General features: G+C 41.7%; 1 protein-coding gene across 2 annotated transcripts in view; it reads right to left on the bottom strand.

Moving 5' to 3' along the window:
• LOC145344818 (testican-3-like) overlaps positions 1–23,763 on the bottom strand; it is a 522,820-nt gene that overhangs the window by 162,647 nt on the left and 336,410 nt on the right. For both annotated transcript variants that reach the window (XM_080192030.1, XM_080192021.1), the window contains exon 6: positions 2,609–2,723. In XM_080192030.1, the coding sequence (XP_080048156.1) occupies positions 2,609–2,723 (115 nt within the window). The remainder of the gene's footprint in view (positions 1–2,608; positions 2,724–23,763) is intronic.

The following is a 23,763-nucleotide window of genomic DNA, read 5'->3' as shown; positions in this document are numbered from 1 at the left end:
AGAAAGATTAAAAGTGAGTGAACAAAAATTTGCCAGCTGTAATATGTTATGGAAAAATATGAGGTAGTCCACATTGGCAGGTTGAATAAAAAAATTTGTGTTGATGGGTCTTTTCAGAGACTAAGAAATGTCAAAACTTCAGCTAATACAAAGACTCACAAAGCCAGTGTCCTGGTTAAAAGCGTATCTTTATTTACCAAAGATCGATGGAGGAGGTTAGCACTGGGCAGCTTCTACTTTTCTAGAAGAGAAGGCCTTGAGCATTCCAAATACCACTCTGAAGTTACAGTGCATCAAGCAGATCAATTATACATTTTTCAAGTTTTACTTTTCTTGCCCATCTGGTAGTTATGAACCAGTCATTATTAGCAAAAGTCAATCATTATTAACATTGTCATATACCTCAGCCAATTGCATTCTATTCTCTGACATCATGGGATTTCATTGGTCCGTAGAATCTGGATGCTTCTTCTCCCTGTCGCTTAGCAACCCCAGATGCTTAGCTACAAAGGTCAAAGTTACTGTTCCCACCAACTTTTATTTACATCAATGGCCAATCCTGACATTCTCACATCTGAGAAACTTGAATAGCTCTATTCATAAGGTGGCTTTGGGAATCATATCGTTTGTACTTTTGCTGATAAAACTATGCTCATTCTGTTGTTTCATTGTTCCAAAGAATGTGGTTTGTCAGCTAAGCCTTCATTCAATCATGCCTGGCAGCAGCCTGCCTTTGGCTAAAATGTACAACTGCTTTAAAAATACAGCTAAAATACATTTTAAAATTCAAAATACATGTTTAAATCGGAAATACTTGTTCAAATCCCATACTTACTTAAATCTCTTACTGTGTTCATACCGTCTTCTTGCAGACAGTTCCCCTGTTAGATTGAGAGTCTGATTTGGGGTCATTTCACTTATTGCTGGTAGTTTTATTAGTGACTTAAATCCTTGATTATTTAAAAGTTTTCCAACCTAGTGTGGATTTCTCCAACAACAGGGTACAATCAAAATGGTGAGACTGCAGAATGCTATGGTACAGAGGGACCTTAGTGTCCTGTACAAGAATCACAAAATGTAAGCATGGGTGCACAGCACATTATTAAGGAGATAAACAGAATATTCACCTTTATTGCAAGGGAAATTGAGTATAGAAGTGTGGAAGTCTTCCTGCTACTACATAGGACAATGGTGAGATAACACCGAGAGGACAATGTGCAGTTTTGGTCACCTTATCTAAAGAGGGATTCATTTGCATTGGAAGCAGTTCAGAGAAAATTCATGAGGCTAATTCCTGGTAAGAAGGAGTTATGAAGAAATGTTGAGAGCTTGGCTTATATTCATTGAAATTTAGAAGAGGGAGACATAATCTTATTGAAACATACAACATTCTGACAATGCTTGACAGGGTACATGTGGTGAGGATGCTTCTCCTCATGGGGCTGTCTAGAACTGGGCCATGGTTTCAAATTAAGGGATCTCCAATTTAAGATGGAAGTGAGGAGGAATTCTTTCTCTCATTCCTTTTTGGAATTCTGTCCACCAGTGAGCAGGAGAAGCTAAGCCATTAAATATATTCAAGGCTGAGTTAGAGAGATTTTTCATGAGCAAGGGAATCAAAGGTTATGGGGGCAGGCAGGAAAATGGAGTAAAGTTCGCATCTGATTAGCAATGATCTTATTTACTGGTGGAGCAGACTTGAAGCACTAGATGTCCTATTCCTGCTCTAATTGCTTTTGTTTTTTAAAGACGAACAAATTCCTGATCTGATATTTAATGAAAAAATAAATCACAGTGGTCAATTCATAAAGTCAAATCTGAATAGTATTACTGTTCAATGCAGAAAAACATATTTTAGCCATTGGATAAAGTACTGTAATACATCTGAATACTTTTATACTTTCACAATGCTGACTAATTTAATGGTCACTAACTTTTATGAACATAGCCCAATCATTATTATTGCATTAAAACATTAATAACTTATCATACAGCATTTCATTATGATATATTAAGTTGTCAAACCCTTTGAACTTACCTGTCAAAAGATTCGTAACTCCAAACTAGTCCCACGCTTCATAAAAATTCAGAGTTTTCATGTTCCATATCACTTTTAGAAGTTAGCCTGACTCCATGAAAATTGTGAGGTCTAAGATAATCACCTAGTGATGGAGCCAACAAGAGCAGGAATGCTATGTGTGATCAAGACCTACTCCCTCTCCTGTACTTTCAAAATATCCAGCTTTCGTTATGGGGATGAGACCTCAGCATATATCCATTTCTAATCACCTGACACCAGTTTGTCTCATATCGAGAGAATAAACTTCAGCCTGAAGTCTATTTCTTTAGTTTTTGCATAAGGAAGTGTTCTTTGAAGCATCTTTAATACTGAAACTATTGTGAAACAAATTGGCTGAAATGTTAGAATCTTAAAAAAACTTACTTAAGTAACTTGTATGTATGTTGTATTTTCAACACAAAGAATATAAGATAAGTACGAAATTAACATTCTTCACCCTTGTATTCCAACACCTTCACTAAACTAAGGAGTACAAAACTCATTCTGCAAAATGTCAATTTAAAGAGCCAGTAAAATATTAAGATTTACCTTTTTTTCCATATTTTCCTTCAGTTGATGATCTATCTGAGGAGCAAGGGCACCGCCCTTCACATTTGACTGAGATCTGCTTGCCTGAAACACATGCCTGATATTCCAGTTTGCACTATGAGAAAGGGAAAGAAATAATCCAACAATCAATTAAAAAGAAACAAAATATTTAATGAAATATAGCTTACATACTTCTTTATATTTTTGTATATTGTACTGGGGTAAATATGAAAACCAATTAAACAGCCACAGATTATTTCAGCAGTATTAAGTGTTGTGTGTACCTGCAAACAAGTGGTGATTTCTCTGCGAGCAGTGCAAGGGCAGTTCATTCATATCATTTTCTGACACTTCCTGTATGTCATTCAATGTTCCTAATGACTTTAGCTACGAACCTACTCTGTGAACTGGTTAATCTTTGGAGTAGACCTTCACGTTGTGAAAAAATGTAAAATGGTTGATAGTGACTCAGTAGCTTATTTTGCCTCTTTTCATATTGAATTTCAAAAGTGGGAGTGGGGTGTAAAAAAAAATCAACCCACTACCACCTGTTTCTTCTTGGGCTGGGGTCTAAATTTTTTTTGAGGGGGGCTGCCTCATACCATGGGAATGCTACTAAAAACTCTTACTTGTTAAAAAATCATTTTTTTATTACAGATGAAAGTAAAGTTTGGTACGTTACACAAGATTGTACTTCCGCTTCCCAAGATCTTAAACTTTTAATCAGTTGACATTGTGTAATATAAACAGGGCCTAGTTTTAAGGCTGATAAAATTGGATATCTTAAATTAAAGAATTGGGCATATTAAAATCAAACACAGCCAACTGTACAATATACAAACATGTCTGGGCCTGATTCATCAATCACCCATCAAAGGTCATTGCGCCCAACTAAAACTTAACAGGACACCATTGCACAACATTGAAATGCACTGTTTTATTGTTAGAAGATCAGGCCAGACTTTCTGTCATCGAAAGTTCCTGCAGTTGGTTTAATCTGATAACAGGTTACATGTAAGCAACAGCATGGAGATGGACACCTGGGGCAGACCCTGGTGTCCTGTCAGGCAGACATCAAGAAACCGACTGGTATTGAAACGCCCTCCTGGGGGCTCATTGGCTGGAAGCCAGAGAAGTTTCTGGAAAGGCAAGTAGGCAGGGGATTAAGGGACATATTTTCAGACACCAGCAGCGAAGATTCGATGAAGGAGGCGACACTTGGATATCTGGGAGGCTGACCAGACAAGGAAGGAAGGGAGGAAGAAGCTGCCATGGAGACTTACCTACGTGATGATGGGCCAGAGGGACTCAGAGAATCGAACCTGCAGTTTTAACCAAACCATCTTTGCGGGTATTATACTTGAATCGGGGGTACCCTCTTGTTTTATGTAGGTAATTTAAGGGTTAAAAGTGTTATTATTAATCAACTTGTTGAACCTTTACTTGTGTTTGTCCTTTGTCCAACTTGCAAATAAGGGCACCAGGATAAAACATTGGAGTAAGCAAATTGGTCGTAAGTATCTGAGAATTAACAGATAAAACAATTGCATCCTAGTTACATCAGTATTAAGTGTTCCTTTACATCTTTATTTTAATTATATGCATATTCCTATACCTTCCCCAAAAGTCTTGGACTTCAAAGGGTCAGTCCCTGTGGTGCCTTTACCAGTCTCCCTGATCCAGTCCTTATTCAATTTCAAGGTTGAGGCTGAACATAGTAACATAGAAAATAGGTGCAGGAGTTCAGCCCTTCGAGCTTGCACCACCATTCAATATGATCATGACTGATCATGTACTTTTAGTATCCCACTTCTGCTTTCTCTCCATATGCCTTGATCCCTTTAGCCACAAGGGCTACTACGTCCAGCTTCCTCTTGAATATATTTAACTAACTGGCCCCAACAGCTTTCAGTGGTAGAGAATTCTGTTAGTGAAGAAGTTCTTCCTCAGTCCTGAGTGGCTTACTCCTTATTCTTAGACTAATGACCCCTAGTTCTAGACTTCCCCAACATTGGGAACATTTTTCCCACATCTAGCCAGTCCAGTCTCACGAGATCCCCTCTCATTCTTCTAAGTTCCAGTGAGGACAAGCCCAGTCAATCCAGTCTCTCTTCATATGTCAGTCCTGCCATTTGAGGGATCAGTATAATAAACCTTTGCTGGACTCTCTCAATAGCAAGAATGTCCTTCCTCAGACTAGGAGACCAAAACTGTACACAATACTCAAGCTGTGGTCTCACCAAGGCCCTGTATAACTGCAGCAAGACATCTTTACTCTGATACTCAAATCCTCTTGCTATGAAGGCCAGCATGCCATTAGCTTTCCTCACCGCCTGCTGTACCTGCCTGCCAACCTTCAACGACTGTCCCACCATGACATTCAGGTTACATTGCAGTTACCCTTTTCCTAAACTGCCACCATTCAGATAATAAACTTCCTTCCTGTTTTTGCCACCAAAGTGGATAACCTCACATTTATTCACATTATATTGCATTTGCCAAGTATTTGCCCACTCAGCCAGCCTGTCCAAGTCACTCTGCAGCCTCTTAGCATCCTCCTCACAGTACACATTGCCATCCAGCTTAGTATCATTTGCAAATTTGGAGATATTGCATTAAATTCCTTCTTCCAAATCATTAATATACATTGTGAATAGCTAGGCTCCTTGCACTAAGCTCTGCAGTATCCCACTAGTCACTGCCTGTCACTCTGAAAAGGACCCATTTATTCCCACTCTCTGTTCATGTTTGACAACCAGTTCACTATCCACATCAATACATTACCCCCAATATCATGAGCTTTAATTTTTCTCAGTAATCTCTTGTGAGGGACTTTGTCAAAAGCCTTTTGAAAGTCCAGATACGCAACATCCACTAGTTCACCCTGTCCACTCTACTGGTCACATCCTCAAAGAGTTCCAGAAAATTTGTCAAGTATGATTTCCTTTCAGTGAATCCATGTTGACTTAGACTGATCTCATCACATGATAGGAGCATCTTCCAGCTGGAAGATCGTATCCTTTCTACTATTTTCTGGTTCCTTGTGTTCATCCAGATTTAAACAGCACATCCAAAATTTTATTGGTTTCCGTACCAATGGTATCCATGCTCTTCAGTTCCTTCTGATAATTTCTCGGTCCATTTCAATTGTTTCAATAAGATTTCTATTACAATAATGATCTCCTATCCAGTCTTTCTCCCTGGGTTGTTGCACTTTCAAGTCTTATGCTCTGTGTCTGATGTTGAAATTGCTAGCCGGACTGTCTCTTTGCTGCTCCACACACTTCCTAATGTTCCTGCAATCATCTGAGGTAATTTTGGGTTTATTTTCTAGAACTGAGAGTTGTGTTCACAGACATCTTCCCATCAGTAGTTCTGAAGGTGAGAACCTGTTTTTTAAAGTGATGAACTTCTGTAGTTAATAACGGCTAAGTTAATATCTTTGTTCTTTTTGATCAATTTATTGATTCTTTGAATTTCTCTCTGTGCTTCTCTATTTGACTGAGGATATTTAGATGAACCAGTAGAATGCAAGAATCCATTTTCCTCTGCAAAGTTACATAACAGCTCAATAGCAAATGGAAAAACGTTGCCTGATGCCACAATGCCCAGGAAACAGGGTGTCATGAATTTTTTTTAGTGATGAAATAACTTCATCCACCTGGTGTTGTACTGTGCACTCACTTCAGACCATCTGGATTAACAGTTAATAAAAATGATGAAAACGTTGCCTTTGGAACACAAATAAATCTATTCCCAGGTGCTATCATGGCCTCGAAGGAAAAGTGAAGGATGCTGATGGTTCACTCTGCTATTGGTATTTGCTGGACAAGTCAGGAAATTTGAGATTAACTCTTCAATGGAGCGACTGATGCCTGGCCACAAACTGACTTTTGGGCTCTTACTCTGCATAATGCTATTCCCATGTGACCTTGGTGGATTTCCTGTAGAACATCTAGTCAAATTGATTTGGGGATAACTAGTCTAGCATTAAAAACCAAGAAAGAGCCGATGATTGTGTTATTTTTCTGTGCGAAGTATTGTCAAGAGTATACTCCAACCATCCATTCTTGTAATACTCCTTTATTTTGATGCATTTGTTATCCTGATTGCTTAACTTATTATAATCTCTTATCAGTGTCTATTAAGTGTTCTGTGATGAGCGAAGTATGTGTTTTCTCTTCCTCAATGAAATGTAAGTCCTTCAGCTTGATCCCTTCCAGTGTTATTTTTGATAATGCATTCATTGTCATCTGACTGTGTAACTGTATCGTGGGGTTGATCTTCCCAAAATAGTTCTAAGCATCCAACAGGTGGGAAAGCAGGAGGTTTTCTTGCCCATTATTTGGCAAGTGGAATCTCAGTTAATTGCAGCATTTTGTGCAATGCAGAGGCGGCCCTGACACACCACACCCCTGATAGAGTCTTCCGTTCTCGTCCTTCTACCTCTTTCTCCATCTGGTTCTACCCCCATGTGGCCCTTTCTTGTGAGGCCCCCCACCTTGGCACTAACTTGTGCCCGGTAGGCAATGTCAAGCTGGCAGTGCCAGGTCAGCACTGCTCCCCCCCGGCCTCCGAACTCCCAGGGAACCTCAATGGCCTCCTATCCCATCGATGAGGTCATCACAAATGGTCCCTTTTGCTGGGGACCAGCTGTGATTCCCACTGGGGTGAATGTCCTCAGACGAGGTGGGATAGCCAAATGAGCCCGGACAATATTGTATGGAGCTCGCTGAACATATTGAAATGAGGTACTGACTATTTAACTCAGCCTTGCAGCATTTCCTGACACAAGACTGATCACATCATGAAAAGTGACCTGGGAAGATCGCAACCTGCCGGACGCCAGATGTGAATCCAATTTTTTGGGTCCTGCTTAAATTTCCCACCCTGCTGCGCTGGTCGAGTGGTGTATCAGGGCAGGAAAATCGTGCCCTGTACCTCATGATTCTCAGTCTAAAATGTTGAATTCTAGATGGCATTTTTATCATGGGTTTTGCAAATTCACATTTGTCGTTTAATGTCAAAACTGCTTCTTGTAGAACTTTGAGGAATGCTCTCACTTGACAGTCACGTTCTTCCCTCGATGAACCATGTACAAAAATGGCATCCATTTATGTTCCCACAGCTGTGGAATTCAGCTGTCCCTAATGTGCATTCTTCCTGTGGTACAAGGTTTTCCTGCCACGCTAAAAGCATCTCAAGATGCAAGGTGCAGCATGGTAGCACAATGGTTAGCACTGGTGCCTCACAGTGCCAGGGACCCAGGTTTGATTCCCGGCTTGGGAGACTGCCTGTGCGAAGTTTGCACATACTCCCCGTGTTTGTGGAGGTTTCCTCCAGGTGCTCTGGTTTCCTCCCACAGTCTGAAAGATGAGTTGGTTAGGTGGCTTGGCTAAATATGGTGGACATTTAGGTGGCTATGCTAAATTCCCCCTCAGTGTACCTGAACAAATGGCGGAGTGTGGTGACTCGGGGATTTTCACAGTAACTTCATTACAGCGTTAATGTAAGCTTGTGACACTAATAAACACTTTAAAGTGGTAGTTGATGTGTTTTCCCGATTTTACTGCTTTACTGCTTTCATTTTTATTTCAGATGTATTGAACAGTTTCACTCATTTTTTAAAGGACATCACTTTCTTCACGAACAACCATTCTGCTTTCCTCCCGAAGCTTGGTCTATCATGCTATTCGCAGTACCTTTGTGAGAGTTAATTCTTTCCTTATCCGCAAGCAATATGATAAGGTTTCAGCTAAGACCCCAACATTACACAGTTGTGTATAAATTCATCCTTAAGGATCATATAGTCTCCACAAATCTATATAGGTCATTTATAAATGAGTCCATTGATTTGCCTGATTTTTGCTGCCTCTTATAAAACCTTGCACACTTAATGATCTAATTTTTTTGAGCACTAAAGTACAAATCTAATACCTGGAGGACTTTCTCCTATGAGTTTGAAGCCTCATTTGCCCTGTCATGCAATGTAATCATATGTAATGACCCCTACTGCATAAAGTACTGACCTAATCCTTCTGGCCCTCTGTACAAAAACCTGAAGCTGTTCTGTATCTGGACAATTGCTACCTCCAATGTTCCAGTGTTAAGCTTGTTGTGAGCTTTCAGTGTTTCAGAAAGGTTCTGGGAGTACTTACCCCTAGCTCTGGATCAGTTGCTGCCTCAGAAGTTTGAGTGTCTGACTGAATCAGGTCACTGCTGTTTGGACTCCATGGGCCCTCTTTTACCATTTTGATTCTAGGGTGGACTTGAAATTGGAAGTGTTTCAGATCTGACTTTTATACCCGTTCTGAGGTACCCCCATACACATTCTTCCTGTGAAAATATCAGCGGGTCTGAATTGAGCTAAACAATCCTGTGGGCAGGGCTTAACATGCCCAAAATCCTGCAGCTCCGATCAGCGCCTCCAACAGCGCATGCGCAGAAAAGAAAGATAGAATAATGTTCCCTTGCCACATCCCTTCCGGACCAGATAATACCTCCCCATGACCCCCGCAGACATTGATGCCCCGAACATTACTGACCCCCTTATTCCCCTCACACACCCGTCACCCAGGCCGATCAGGAGCCACTCCCCCCTTCCCCTCCACCGATCTCAGGCAGAGTGGCAACAGAGTAGCAGCAGACTCCCCTTCCTCCCCACTGATCTCAGGGAGAGTGGCAGTGGACCCACCACCGTCCCCCCCACCACTTTGATCCCAAGCAGGGAACTGTTGGACCCACCTTCCCCCCCTCCTTCCCTCCCCGCAAAGATCTTAAGCAGAGAGCCGTTGGACCCTCGGCACTTACCTCCTCATTAACCCTCACTGATGGAGCGCCCAAGTCGCACTTACGTGCAGTATGTCTGTTTCGCGCTGATTCCGGATGCATGAACGCAGTGTTAAAGGGAAAGGTGCCAGTAAAGTTGCGCGGGCAGCCTATCAAGTCAATTTAATTGTATGCAAATGCATTTATATGGCTAGCGCGTAGTCCTGATCATGGCCATTTTCAGGCCTTGTTAAAGGGGGAACCAGCGTGAAGGCGGATGTGGATCGTGCAACTCGCCTCATCCCTGACTTTATCAAGTTTTCACACCCGAAAATGGGCACGATGTGATGGTAAAATTGGGCCAATATCAGTGTGTCCGTTTCATTCTGCAACACGAATTATGCTCTTTTTCTCAGGTGAGGCCTCAATATATTTTCTTCTTGTATGTTTTCCAAGGATTTATAGGTCTTCCACGTCTGAAGACTTCTCTTGGAGTTTTTATGAGTCTTTATGCTCTGTCTGTTGCAACCACGTTTCAGATGGTGCACATTTGATTTGATTTATTATTGTCAAATGTTATTAGCATACAGTGAAAAGTATTATTTCTTGCGCGCTATATGGACAAAGCATAACATCCATAGGGATGGAAAGGAGGGAGTGCAGAATGTGGTGTTACAGTCATCGCTATGGTGTAGGGAAAGATCAACTTAATGTGAGGTAGGTTCATTCAAAAGTCTGAAGGAACTTCTTGAGTCGGTTGATACGTGATCTCAGACCTTTGTATCTTTCTCCTGGTGGAATAAGGTAAAAGAGAGTATGTCCAGAGTGCATGGGGTCCTTAATTACGCTGGCTGCTTTTCTGAGGCAGGGGGAAGTGTAGACAGAGTCAATGGATGGGAGGCTGGATTCCGTGACGGACTGGGTTGCATTCACAACCTTTATAGTTTCTTGCAGTCTTGGGCAGAGCAGGAGCCACACCAAGCTGCGATCCAACCAGGAAGAATGCTTTCTACGGTGCAACTGTAAAAATTGGTTAGAGTCATAGCTGACGTACAAAATTTGCTTAATCTTAGACTGTGCACATGCACAGTCAACAGAAACCACTAGCTGCCAACACATTTCATCTTGGATCTGGAGTACAGAACGGGTTTCTTTTGGGTTTGTCTGTTGCCCAAAGAACACAATTATCCACAAAACCCATTCGTGTTGATTTTCAGGTCTATGTACATCTCAGTACTCTACACAAGGTTATACTTTTGCTTCAGATCGGGTCTCTTGGTCATATGGCATTCTCTTATAGTCACATCATTTAGTTGCATCAGCATCAGGATCACCTGACGTTAACCTTTCACTCTATATCATTTGTTCTGCACTTGCACAAAGTCAAGTTTTACCCCACTATGTGGACAATTGTTTAACAGATTTCAGTCCTCAATTTACCTCTTATCAGTTTTGTACCCAAGTCCCTTTGTTATGCACACATGCTTACATTGATCTTTGCTTTTCCATTTTACTTAGAATGGGATTTTTCCACCCTCACACAGTCACAAACTTTCACCAAAGCCTTGCATTTTTTCCCCTTTTTTTGCTCAATTCCTTTTTGAATGCTAAACAGAGGTTCCCCATGAACAGAGTTTCCAATTCTCTGGTTCAGTGAGACATGGTATTTTCTGGTGATGAATTGCCAATTCAGACGAAACATACTAGCCTACAGAACAGTGCCCCATATGGAAAGGTTGGGACTCAGAGGGTGGTGGGTAGTGGTGGCGTTCAAGCCACTGAGGTGACCTAGACCCTCATATATACAGGCTTAAAAAGAAAGTTCTGGAAATAATTATATTATTTCCCTTGTGAATGGGGCTGCAAGTGAGGCCTTGTGGGAGGAGGGGGTTGTTAATGGGGATCTAGTTGGCCATTGATGCATGGGGTAGGTGAATACCTGAGGTATACTTGTGTCAAATTGCAGTGTGGTCATATTGCAGAGCATGGACAGGCATGACTTCAATGCAATTGCTGGGCCACAGCTTGCAGGTTTTCAAGTTCATGATTTTACTCATAGTACTGTTTAATTATTTTTTCAAACATACCATATTAATTTTGGTATCATGCTCAGATGACATGAAACTAGCTCTTGTGCCCTTATTCTTGTGACTGGACATTATGCTATATAAAAAGTAGAAAACTTTATCTGGGTCTGCAACTGCAATCTGTCCAATTATAAAAGACAGCTTCTGCCACAATGAAAAATTGCAGTTATGGTAGTCTTAATATTAGCTCTAAACTCAAGAAATTAACATGAACTCAGATCCCTAGTGTAAAAAAGAGGATTGAGATATTGTTGCCAATCTACTGCTATTACCACAATTAATGTAACTTTCTATGGAGAAATAACCCTGAGAATGTTTAAATCAACTAATGTAGTTTATTGCAAATATTGTCATTAAACTATTGTTGAATTGACCAACATTGTAATAATAAAGCTAAATATAACTCTCAGTGTTCCAGTTCTAGAAAAATAGCACAAGCTCTTGTCAGTCAGAACAATTAAATCAGTTTTGTACCAGATAGGGAATTGAGAAAGATGCTGTGTAGTGAACTATGACCTAGAGAAAGTATTTGACAAGCAGTAATAGTGTTGTTTATAAATCAAACTCCAACGATAGGGCAAGATCTAATGCACATAGGATATGGGCGATAGACAAATTCTTGATCCTGACCCCAGTCTGACTCTCAGGGTGTCTCTGACTCTCTAGCTGGGCAATCTTCCTGAATTAAAAGACACATCTGGGAGATGGTGGGTGCATCCTGGGACTGTAGGCACAATCAGAGAACGTGTAGCCCTGGAAAGTTGTCAGCCCCACCAGTAGAAATGGGTGCTGCCAACCTCGGGAGGGGAATGCATGGACAACCCCATCTTGAGGTATACTCTGAAGCAGTATTACATTGAATAAACAGTGATCATAGCTGCCAGGAGTACCCACAGGAAAGAAAAACCCTCCACAGGATGACCACTGGCCACAGTTGAAGCCCACTAGTGGTTGTGGAGGTTAAAACAGGAAGCACAGGCTCCCTTAGGCCAGAATTATAGATCTCTAATCAGCCCATAAATCAGCATTTAATTCTGCAGATTGGCTCCCTGCTGCACTGGGTGGATAGCTTCTGCTGGTGATGATCCTCCTCCAGGAAGATCGCTGGCGTTGGGAAAGCTTCAACCCCCCCACCCCCAACCACATAACACCTGTGGAAAGATTGTGGGCAATACATTTCATCCTCTACAATCTGCATTGATTTTTTTTAAAGTCCGTTACTGGTAAATCTTTTGAGAAAGTATTTGAAATATCAGTGTGTTTGAGCTGTTATGAGTCTTCATAGAGTTCTTAAAAATATTACAATACTACAACTTATGATATAATCCAAACTAGTTCAACGAAACATTACACAATAATTAATGCTCCAAGTCAAAAGATTATTGTTCACCCTGATAGTTATCAAAGAGTGCTTAAAATTTTCAGACATAGCAACATCAAATCAAATCAGTTTTAAGGATTTGAATATTATAGTATAATGAATATTGATGTCAAATATTACATCACTTGAAAAGTGTGCCACTTTTTAAATAATTTAACACACTTGACATAATCCATACCCTTTCTATAGCTATTTTCATATTACATTGGAAACCATATATAGCTCCTGGCAGGGATATTCCCTTCTGGAGTCTTAAGTTCACTGTCAGGCGCAGAAGTGGGAGTGATTTCCGCTGTGGAGCAGAATGTGTGATCTTACGCTGTTCAGTTCATTAAATATTTATCTGGGAGGAGCTTGCCAATTATTGTGATGAAGGCAGGCTGGAAGTCCCCTTATGCAATTTGGCTTTAATTTGAGTAGCTGCCTCCTTGATGGCACATTCAGTCAAGTCCTACCCTGACATCCAGAGCAAATACTTTCATCTCACCTCTGGAATTCAACTCTTTCATCTTTTGGACAAAGGCAGGATTGAGGTCGAGAGTCGAATGGTTCTGGCAGAGCCCAAATTGAGCATTAGTGAGCAGGCTGTTGGTGAGGATGTGTCACTTGATTGCACTGTCAATGATGCCTTTCATCAGTTTGCTGTTGGTTGAGAGTAGACTGATGGAATGGTAATTGGCTGGATCAGATTTGTGCTGCTATTTGTGTACCGGACATAGCTGAGCAATTTTTCACATTGTCACATAGGTGTTAATATTGTAGCTGTACTGGAACAATTTGGTTATGGATACAGCTAGTTCTGGAGCACAAAAGACATCAGCACTACAGCTGGGATATTGTCAGGACTCATAGCTTCAGGAACACAGCAAAGGCTAACAAATGCATCCCAAAGAGCTGTCAATCAAAATTACTATTATAAAGTGAGACTCTGGGCCGTACCTTATTCAAGGTGTGTTCTGCTCGATGGCCAAACCGAAAGTGAGCAGCACCTCTGTTCTCTTTCTTTCTGCCAGTTCCCACGTGGATTTGAATTAAATTTTAAAGTGCCAAGAGCAGGTATAAGAAAGAGGTGCGATCACGTCAGGTGAAGTTTTTCATTGGCGAAAGCTGCCTTCAGCTGACAGTGCAGCAGTTATGGGTTGGCTATAAACTATGAGTCTAGGCATCATGGCCAAAACTATGCTCTAGTGCCTGTTATCTACGGTGTGTTCTCTGGATGGTTGCATCCTAACTAGCCACTTTCTCTGGTGTTGCTTGTCGCTAGCATTGCAGCCCTTTCTTGTTGACTGGTAACAGATCCCCTTTCTCACAGCCTCACCTCCTAGCCCAAGGTTGCAGGGATTTTGGGGTATACAAGACCCAATGGTTTTCCAGCAAGTCAAATGTGTGAATATTATGAGAATATGCATGCCCATGGATTTCACCTATAGCGAAAATTTCACTGATGATAGTGAGATTTTCAGCTCCTTCTGTTATCTACAATCAAAACGCCTCCAGAACTCTGAGTTTCTCTTACTTCAATCACCACATATGTTTTTGGAGAATTTGCAGAAACTTTGCAATAGGACTCAACATGGAACTATATAAATGCTCATTAGGCCACAGCTGGAATTCTGGTCATCATATCACTGGAAGGACATAATTGCCACATAGAAAGTAGAGAAGATATTTTCAAAAGCATTGCCAGGGTTGGAAAGTTGCAGCGATAAGGAAAGATTGGATAGGCTGGGGTTATTTTCCTTGGAACTGAGGAGGCTGAGGGATAACGTGATTGAGGTGTACAAAATTATGAAGGGTCTAGATGGGGTTGCCCTGTTTCTGCTGGCGGAGATGTCAATTATCGGGGGCACAGATTTAAGGCTATTAGTAAAAGGATTAGAGGGTACATGGGGAAAAGCTTCCTCAGCCAGAGCATGTTGTGTGTTTGGAATTTACTACCTGGTTTGGTGGTGGAGGTAGAAACACTCAACTCATTTAAAAGCTACCTGGAGCTACACTTAAAGTCCTGTAACCTGCAATGCAACAGGCAGGATGCTGGAAGTTAAGAACATAAGAAATAGGAGCAGGAGTAGACCATCTAGCCCTTCGAGCCTGCCCTGCCATTCAATAAGATCATGGCTGATCTGAAGTGGATCAGTTCCACTTTCCCACTTGCTCCCCATATCCCTTCATTCCCTTATCGATCAGAAATCTAACTACCCATGATTTAAACATATTCAACGAGGTTCCACCACTTCAATGGGCAGAGAATTCCAAAGATTCATCTCCTTCTGAGTGAAGAAGTTCCTCCTCAACTCTGTTCTAAGCTGTCCCCCTCCCGCTCCCCCCCCCACCTTATTTGAGGCTGTGCCCTCTAGTTCTGCTTTCCTTTCTAAGTGGAAAGAATCTCTCTACCTCTACCCTATCTAGCCCCTTCATTATCTTGTAAGTCTCTACAAGATCCCCCCTCAGCCTTCTAAACTCCAACGAGTACTGGCCCAGTCTATTTAATCTCTCCTCATAAATTAACCCTCTCATCTCCGGCAAGTTGAGATTAGAATGGGCAGCCAATTTTTTTTGGTTAGCGCAAGCATGATGGACTGACTGGCCTCTTTCTGTCCTGTAATTTCTCAATGGTTCTATTACCATACACACATTTTCCTTTTATGCTTGTCCCATTACCCTTGATCTTCCCAACATCATTCTGTCACTCTTCAACCTCCTCTGATTACCTTGTCACCCTTCAATTGGAAATTCTGACTGGAATTCTCTGGCAGTTCACTCTGGTGGGATCATACAGTCCCACTGATAGAACTCCTTTGCCATAGGTTTCTGGGGTTATGACATGGAATCAACGGGAAATCTCATTGACAGCAGTGGAACCAGAAGATCCTGACACCAGCGAGCAGTGTCAAGAAACAATCAGCTGGGAGGCATGTGAATCCCATCTCTCTGCCTTGAGCCCGCAACTGTTCCTCTTGACATCCACCTTTTGATCTTATAAACTCCCTTGGTCATCCTTAGCGCTTTTTTCTTCAGATCCCTATGAGACCCTCAATTGTCCCAACTTCAAACTGGACCTACTCTCTCTAACAATTCAACTTGCCTACTGAGACTTTGAACATTCCCTCTGCCAGTCAATGCCCTGACATGGGCCCATGTATGTACAGTGTGGACACTGCCCTTCAGGTCTCTCAGTTTTTTATCTTGACTGACTGTCTGCAAACTTCCCTCCACAATCCAGTCCTCTGCCAAAGTATCTATCCCTCCCAACCTCTCCATTCACCCAACTCACCCTGGCTTCTTCTGTGTCAGCACAATAAAAAGTCTCACAACGCCAACTTAAAGTCCAACAGGTTTATTTGGTAGCAAAAGCCACTAGCTTTCTGTGTCTCCATGCAAGCTGCCATTCTCCTGCAGCAGACCAGTGCTACAAAGTTCAACAAATAAAACTGCTGATCTCAGACACAATTGTACAAAACCAACTACTGCACACCATTTTCAAACAATAGCCCTATTAACTTAATCTTTATGGTAAGTCTTGATTACAATGGTCTTAAAATAATGAATATTCATAGCACGCAATGTAAGCAGGAAACTACTAAGGGACAGTATGAGGCCTGACTCACTACTGCCATGCTACTGACTTAATTACTGCATCTAAACCACGCCCCACCGTCAAGAACCAAAATTTTGTCTCACACCAAATAAAGTCCACCAGTTAGCACCTGCCACATCTTCTACTCTTTCTGACCTGATAGAGTCTGCCACAGCATCTCTGCTGTATGAGCATAAAGGTAAGCTGCCAATGTAGTAATGAAAAAGGATGACAATGTATCAGGTATCATAAGGAGGTATTCTTTCACAATAATGTGATGTTTCATACTGTATCTAACAAACCAACATCTGTGCAGTTAACAAGTATTATAAGTCACTATTGTGGAAACTGAGGCCGTGATCCGCCTGAAAAAAGACTAAGTGCAAAAAATGGAGTATTTCCTGCTGGCACTAGTAGTGCTAACCATGTGGGATTCAACACTCTTCAGCTGCAAAGAAATTCTCAATATCAAACACAGCAGCAAATCTGACTTCATAGAAATTAGGGTGTTGTTTTTAAAGGGTACCACTAAATGTCCATAGAAATTGGGGCACATTTTTAAATGTCCAGGTCAATGACACCGCCATCCCCCTCCTTCCAAACCACTTCTCCCCTCTTCCCTTCCACAGGAATGAGGCACAGTGGGCACTGCCAGCTTGACAGTCTCACTGTCAGGGTGGCATTGTCATGGTGAGAGATAACAGAGCCTGGGCACTATCCAGCCATTTACCTAACCATTCAGGGGCTCCAAAGGCCTCTGAACATCCCCGCTTCTCCCTCCCCCGACCGCAATCTTTGAGTTGTGCCATCTTCTATGGCTGAAAAGAACCAGTATGGGCATGTTCTTCTGGCATAAGAGGTTGAAAACACCCAATGTAAAAAGAGCAGTCAAAGTACACGCTTGGCCTTTTGAGGAGGGTCTTCAGACCAAAGAAAAAGCATACTTAAAAAAATTCAAAAACAGGAAGCACATCAGGCTTAATGAAATATGAGCTGACTGTGTAAACAATGAACTTTTGAATCTGCCCTAAAATTGTCAGTCAGAAAAGCTTTTAGCAGTTAATGTAATATTAGTTTCTTACATAAACAATCTTCAGCTAATCCCCTCTTTGAATTGCTCTGGAACTGTAATTAAAGCAGTTCTAGAACTTTCAGAGCAGCAGGGGATTATGAGAGAAAGCAAAGGGATCTGCCTAGAGAAAGTGACATCTCCTATCAATCAAAGTACTTCAAAGAGGTCTGGTAACACCTGGGGATTCTGAAATCAACAAAGGCATACAGTAGATTGGAGTGCTGCTGAGATTCTGAAAGATTCCAGATGTTAAGGTGGGTATAAATATCAGGCTATTTCAAAGCTTTTACAGAACACAGAGAATAAAGATTTTAACTGACAGTTGCCTAAGAGTGATTTCCAAGTTTCCCAGGGCAAGAAGGAGAGGTCCAGCGATGAAGGACATCCCCATGAGTGATGTCCCCCATCTTGAGGAACAGCCCTGAGGTCAACCCCTTCCTTCCAGCCTGAGCTCCTCCAACCATCAGGTCCTTTGAGGGATCCTACATCTGCAGCCTGACAGTGGCAAATGGGTTAATGGACACCTCCTCGCCCTTCCCCACCACACTTGGGAGTCCATGGTATCTGGTCCCCATTTATCAGGATAAGAGATTGGCACCCACTTGACTTCCCGACTTCCGACAGGGCATAGTGGTGGTTGGGGAGGGGGGGGGGGGGGGGGTTGGTAGCAACATACAAGGAAGTGGGAGCATCTAGCCTCAAACCTGACTGTTACATTTAAATGTATTTAAATCAGTAGTATTCAGGTTCTCACCTGCTCTGGGTGAGAACCTGATCAGAGCAGCCACAGCAGCATGGAATACTTGCAATGAGTTGGACACCCAACGAGAATTCCGATTTGACCCTCTCACCCGATTCAGCCCTCTTGCCTGATTCAATGGGCCAATGGGATTCCCGGCTGGGGCTCTCGGTCGCAGGGAATTGCCTCCTAAGTTCCATGTAGTGAGCTGAAAACTGCAAAAAAAATGCTACATGCAACCTAGGGAACTAACCATTAGCAAGCTCAACTAGAACTACAGAAATATTCTGATTTTAATTAGTACAAAAAAGGAAGTCCAGACAAAATGTAAGTTGTCACTTGCTGTATTGTCACCCTGTTTGAATTTGAGGAGATAGCCTGAAGTGAAGTCCCTGTCCAAACAATATTGTTACATAGCTTTTGACTTTGTTAATTCAGCTTTGTTCTGGATTACTTTTACTCACGTTTCCAGAATCAAGCAGCACAAAATATTTGACACTGCAAATTTTTTGACCGAGATGAACTCTGCTACTCAGAAAGCTAACAATTTATTTTGAGAGATTGAGGGTGATTAGTTTCCCAGTTTTCTTCCTCCTAAGTATGGGTAACTCTTCAAGCATTCCCATAAATACTGAAACCTTTCAATAATATTAAAAGCATCATAGTTTGCTCACTGAGATAATTACACTGTTCTTGTGATAACTATCGAGTACTCATAATCTATTATAGACTGTTGATTTATTCGACTGATGTTCAACTGCAATAGACCATAGTACTAAAAGAATGTCTGTGACATGATGTACAATGTAACTAATTGATCATTATGTTCACAAAATGTCAAAAAAGTTCTAATCAGAAAATGGCACTTATGATCTAAACTTAAATACTTGGTAGTAATATACATGTTTTTAGAAATGAGGATTGGCTTCCCATTGCAAAATTTATTTTTCTGTTCTATAGGTGTAGCACTTGCCTCATTGATTACAATCTGCATGTTATTTAGGATTTATTAATATTCTATTCCTTCAGGAATGCAGGTCAAAAGATTTTAATGGAACAGCCAAGCCCTTTATTTTAAACCGATTTTAACAAATGTATGATAAAGTTATTTTCATTCATTGAAGACCACATGGCTTTGAGCTGACTAATAGGTTATAGGGATAGAGTATTCACTAGTTTGCTCTAGTAGCATTATCTGAAAATACATAAAAGCAAGCAAAAGATCAGGAAATTATAAACATGAGTTATGTCAAGTACAAATTGAGCTATTAATTATTATTGATATTACTTCCAAAAATAATTTCACCCAAATCTGCCCAATCCACACAACTGGCCTTGTAACCTGATCAAAATAATGATCTAGAATTTACAATTGTAATGACAATAAAACTGATAGTGTTCACAATCATTTCTCTTTCAAAGAGACTGAGTACCGATTAAGGTACCCAGCAACAGACAGGGGGATGGCCGCTGTCCTTGCCTCTGTCCCTTCCTCCAATGGTGGACCAAATCAGTTACATTAAATTTATTTCATTATTTCACTTTGAAAAAGACAACAGAATTTTGCCTAGTTTTACGACTGTGCTTGAAGTGGAAACTCTATGCCACAACATATAAGTATAGCAGTTATCCCTCCTTAATACTCATTATCTACTTTACATTGGTAATTGCTTGTCATACTTGGCAGATTTTTATTAGGGTCTTATTCAAGGCAAGTTTCTGTATGTACACACCTGAAAATGAAGTATGACTGGGGATTCACCAGGCCCGCTTGCACGTGGCGGGAATCCCAATGGCTCATTCAATGGGGCATTGGACATAAAATGGGATTCCAACCAGGCAGCAAACCTGTTGCAATGCTCCTGACATGCCCCATCATCCCCGATCAGGTTCAGCCCAGAGCAGACAGGAACCTGCTGCACAAACCCTCATTGACTGTCATTAGCATTCTGGAAGCCCAATTCAGTGGCCTCCTGCAATGCACCCACCTCCCCAGCTGGCAGTCATCCCGGTGTGATTTGATCAGGCCCTGAAAATTGGGGACTCGGTGCCATGGAATCTGAGGAGGCGCAAGGAGGTAAATATGCTTTGCAACTTTATTTTGGACCGCGCAAGGCTGTTGCAAATCATCATAGGGTGGTGGCTCATGCTGATGTGAAGAAGATGACCTTGGGGTCCCTGGGACATGGATGTCTTGGCTGGACTTCTTCATGGTGCAGTTAAACAATAGTAATGCACTCAATCCAGAATGTTTCCTATAACAATCCAGTCACAATGTGATCTTGCCCTTGCTTCATCTAACGAGCCACAGCTGTTGCCTCTCCTTTCTGAACAACATTCCCTTACAGTATATATCACTTCCACTAAGGCTCCTTTTCTTTCAGGTTCCACTGAGTCCAAGTTGTCTGCACACCTCTTTGATCTCCCCCCTTTGACAGCCCCATTGCAGATAAGGGAGCAGCACAGCTGAGATCTGCTAACCCTTACTCCACACAAGGATCACATGCACCAGTAGCAGATAAGAGCTGTTACCAGATAGCCCATGTCACATGAAAGACTTCACTGCTGATATTATAACTCAGTGCTCCATGATGGCTTATGCACTCTTGCTCTGCCCTGCAACTGCTCACTCTGCCTTTATCTTTTTGCAACTGGATAACATTTACAATCGCAAACCCTTCCGACTGATCACAACAACTTTATGACGGGACTCTCATTTTAATCCTTGTGTGGCTTCTATCAAAGGCACACATCTCTGAGTAACAATAATCTTCAGTCTGTGGCACCAGCTCAGTTTTTTCAGAAGAAGCCACATGCCTGCCCAGATGTCTGCACCCAACACACAGCTGCCACAACTCATACAAAAAGGCACAAGTGTCCCTCATTGAAGGGACATGGTGTCAACTCTATTTCCTGGAAGGGGCCAGGGGGCAAATAAATGGTCTGCCGTTTGATCTGAAAATGTCAATTCACACCATGGCTGAACACCTCTTTGAAATGTGGCAACTACCCAGGAAGAAGGTGACATGACGGCCACTCCAGATCATATACATGGCATCTTTCTTTGCCTCTGAGAGCACCTGTCCCCTCTTACATTCCTGGTAGCCCTGAGCCTTCTATCAACTGTCTTTCATTAGCACTAAACCAGCTAGTTCCCCAGGCACAAAATCTAAGTATGGCTCTGGGGAAGAGGCAGCCATGGGCAGGGCTTTGCGGCTCACGGCTATGTGGCCCCTGAGGGTCATCCTCTCGCACCAGAACATGATGTGCTCCATAACTGGTGAGGTGAAGGGAGAGATCAGCCAGGCTAAAGGCCAAGGAGCTGTGTCTGTGCCCATGCAAGCTAACCTTCATATGTTGAATCACAACGGCATTAGGGAGGACTTGAAAGGTAAAGGATGGGTGACCTTGTTGACAGTCTCTCTCTCTCTCTCTCTTTCCATCTTCTCACAGATTTAAATTAATATCAGTATATAGCCAGGCCAGCTTGCACTATTCCTGCTGACAAAGCCATGTGGCGATAGTGCCAAGGCCAACCTTGGCTTGACCCAGTACCACATGACCTAGCACCAGGACATCATGAGGGGACAAGTGGCACCCAATCATGAGCTATCATACAATGTGTGCTGCTGAAGACTGCACCTTCACAGGGAAAATGTGCAAGGTTCTTACCCGCCTAGCAAAAGGATGAGGAGGCCAACCACTCCCGGTGGACATGAAAGTGACAGCTTCCCTAAACTTCCTCACCACAGGGTTTTCCCAATTCTCGAGCAGGGGCCTGTGTGGGATCTCAGAACCATCAGCAAGCAGATGCCCCGTATGCCAGGCATCAGATTAAATCATCTTCCACCTGGACCGAGCCTAGAAGGATGCCTGGGCGGCAGGATGCTGTAACATCGCTGGGATGCCCAGGTCTAGGAGGCAAGCAATGGCACCCTTCTCATCCTGTGAGCACTGTCTCAAAATGGACAGCCCTTCATGAATAGGAAGGCATACCACTACCTTAATATCCAATTTGTAACTGGCAAGTTAGACAAGAGGGAATCATATACTTTTAACTTCATAAAGCATAAATATACTGTCACACAAAGTCAAAATTCATGGGACTGGGGTCACCACAGGAGCATGGAATGAGAAATGGTTTTCAGATACAGAAGGTATAAAAGGTCATCATCTGGCTGTCAAGTTACAAACAGTGGAGCACTATAAGGAGCAGCATCTGGGCCTCAGCCACTCATAATCCACAACAATAATAGCCTTGAGTAGGAAGTTATGTGAAGAGCTCAGGAATGGGTTCAGCTTGGTGAAATAATGTTTGAGTGCATGCAACACAAAGTAGCCAAACACCAGAATGATAGAACATTTCCCCTCAGAGCGTTACAGTGCTCTTGTGGACAGTCAGATGGTAGCCCATGAAGCTACAAGTCTGATTAACTTAGTCCTCATGGAGGAAGCAAACTGGATTAATTGCTCAGTATTGTAATAGCATAAATCATTGCATGAGATCAATGTTGTTGTTAGTCAATATATACTAAGTTTGTTGTTTAAGAGTATTTTTGTCTAAATCATATGGATAATAGCTCATGGTTGCGCCCATTTAATGGAAAGTCTGGAAACATTGTCTGGGTGCACTTGAGCTAAAAATTTGAAAATAACAAATGTAAAGAAATCACAACAAAAAAGGAAAATGCTGGAAAATCTCTGCAGATCTGACAGCATCTGTTGCACATCCAGATGGCTCTACATCAGAGCAGTAATTTGCTTTTATCTATGTGTAAAGCAATGACTGGTTCAGGCTTGATAATTTAGGGGGTTTTAGTTATGACCAAGTTATAAATGGTAATTGATCCATTAAACAAAGGTAAATCAGTTGGATACATTTGGTTTTTATTCAAAAGATGGACAATCGTGTGAGAAATAAGTCTGAGGTGCACCGGAGATGTATGTTTTACCATCCATACGTATGTGAAAAAAGTCATTCAGGCCATGCACAGACTTAAATCAGCAAACAATAAACAGATATGAGCAAGAGGAGTGTTTAAAAAGGATAAATGGAAATCTGTGGCAAGGACAGAAAATTCTAAAACTAACAAATTAGATTTAGGGAGCTATCACAGGCATAGTTAGACAAATGCGCAAACTGAGATCAATTAGAATTAGAAGTTTGAAAACCCAATTAGATTTGAAAAAGTGCATAATTTTAGCCGTGTCATTAAATTAGTTTCAAAATCTGAGCAATTAGAAGCATGACATGTCAAGTACAAACAGCAGGAGGAATGCAGTACTAAAAAGGTGGGTGAGTTTACCTGTGAGTTAAGTGTGCTCCTCAAACAATAGGGGAAGCAACATATACTACTGGAGATACAATACACTCAAATACAGCATACTCAAATACATGCTATCAAAAAAAAAGTACACAAACTGCAGTAAAGTTTAAAGCAAAAGAAAGGCATCACACATGCCACAATTGCCAAACTAATTTCCTGACAAGATGGCAGATGATGTTATCAAGTATGAACGTGGCCAAGAGG

This window comes from Carcharhinus amblyrhynchos, chromosome 1 (assembly GCF_965287045.1).
Source record: "Carcharhinus amblyrhynchos chromosome 1, sCarAmb.v2.hapA, whole genome shotgun sequence".
In the NCBI taxonomy this organism is placed as follows: Eukaryota; Metazoa; Chordata; class Chondrichthyes; order Carcharhiniformes; family Carcharhinidae; genus Carcharhinus; species Carcharhinus amblyrhynchos.
Note: the sequence above shows the minus strand (reverse complement) of the source record. Positions and strands in the feature narration are given on the sequence as shown.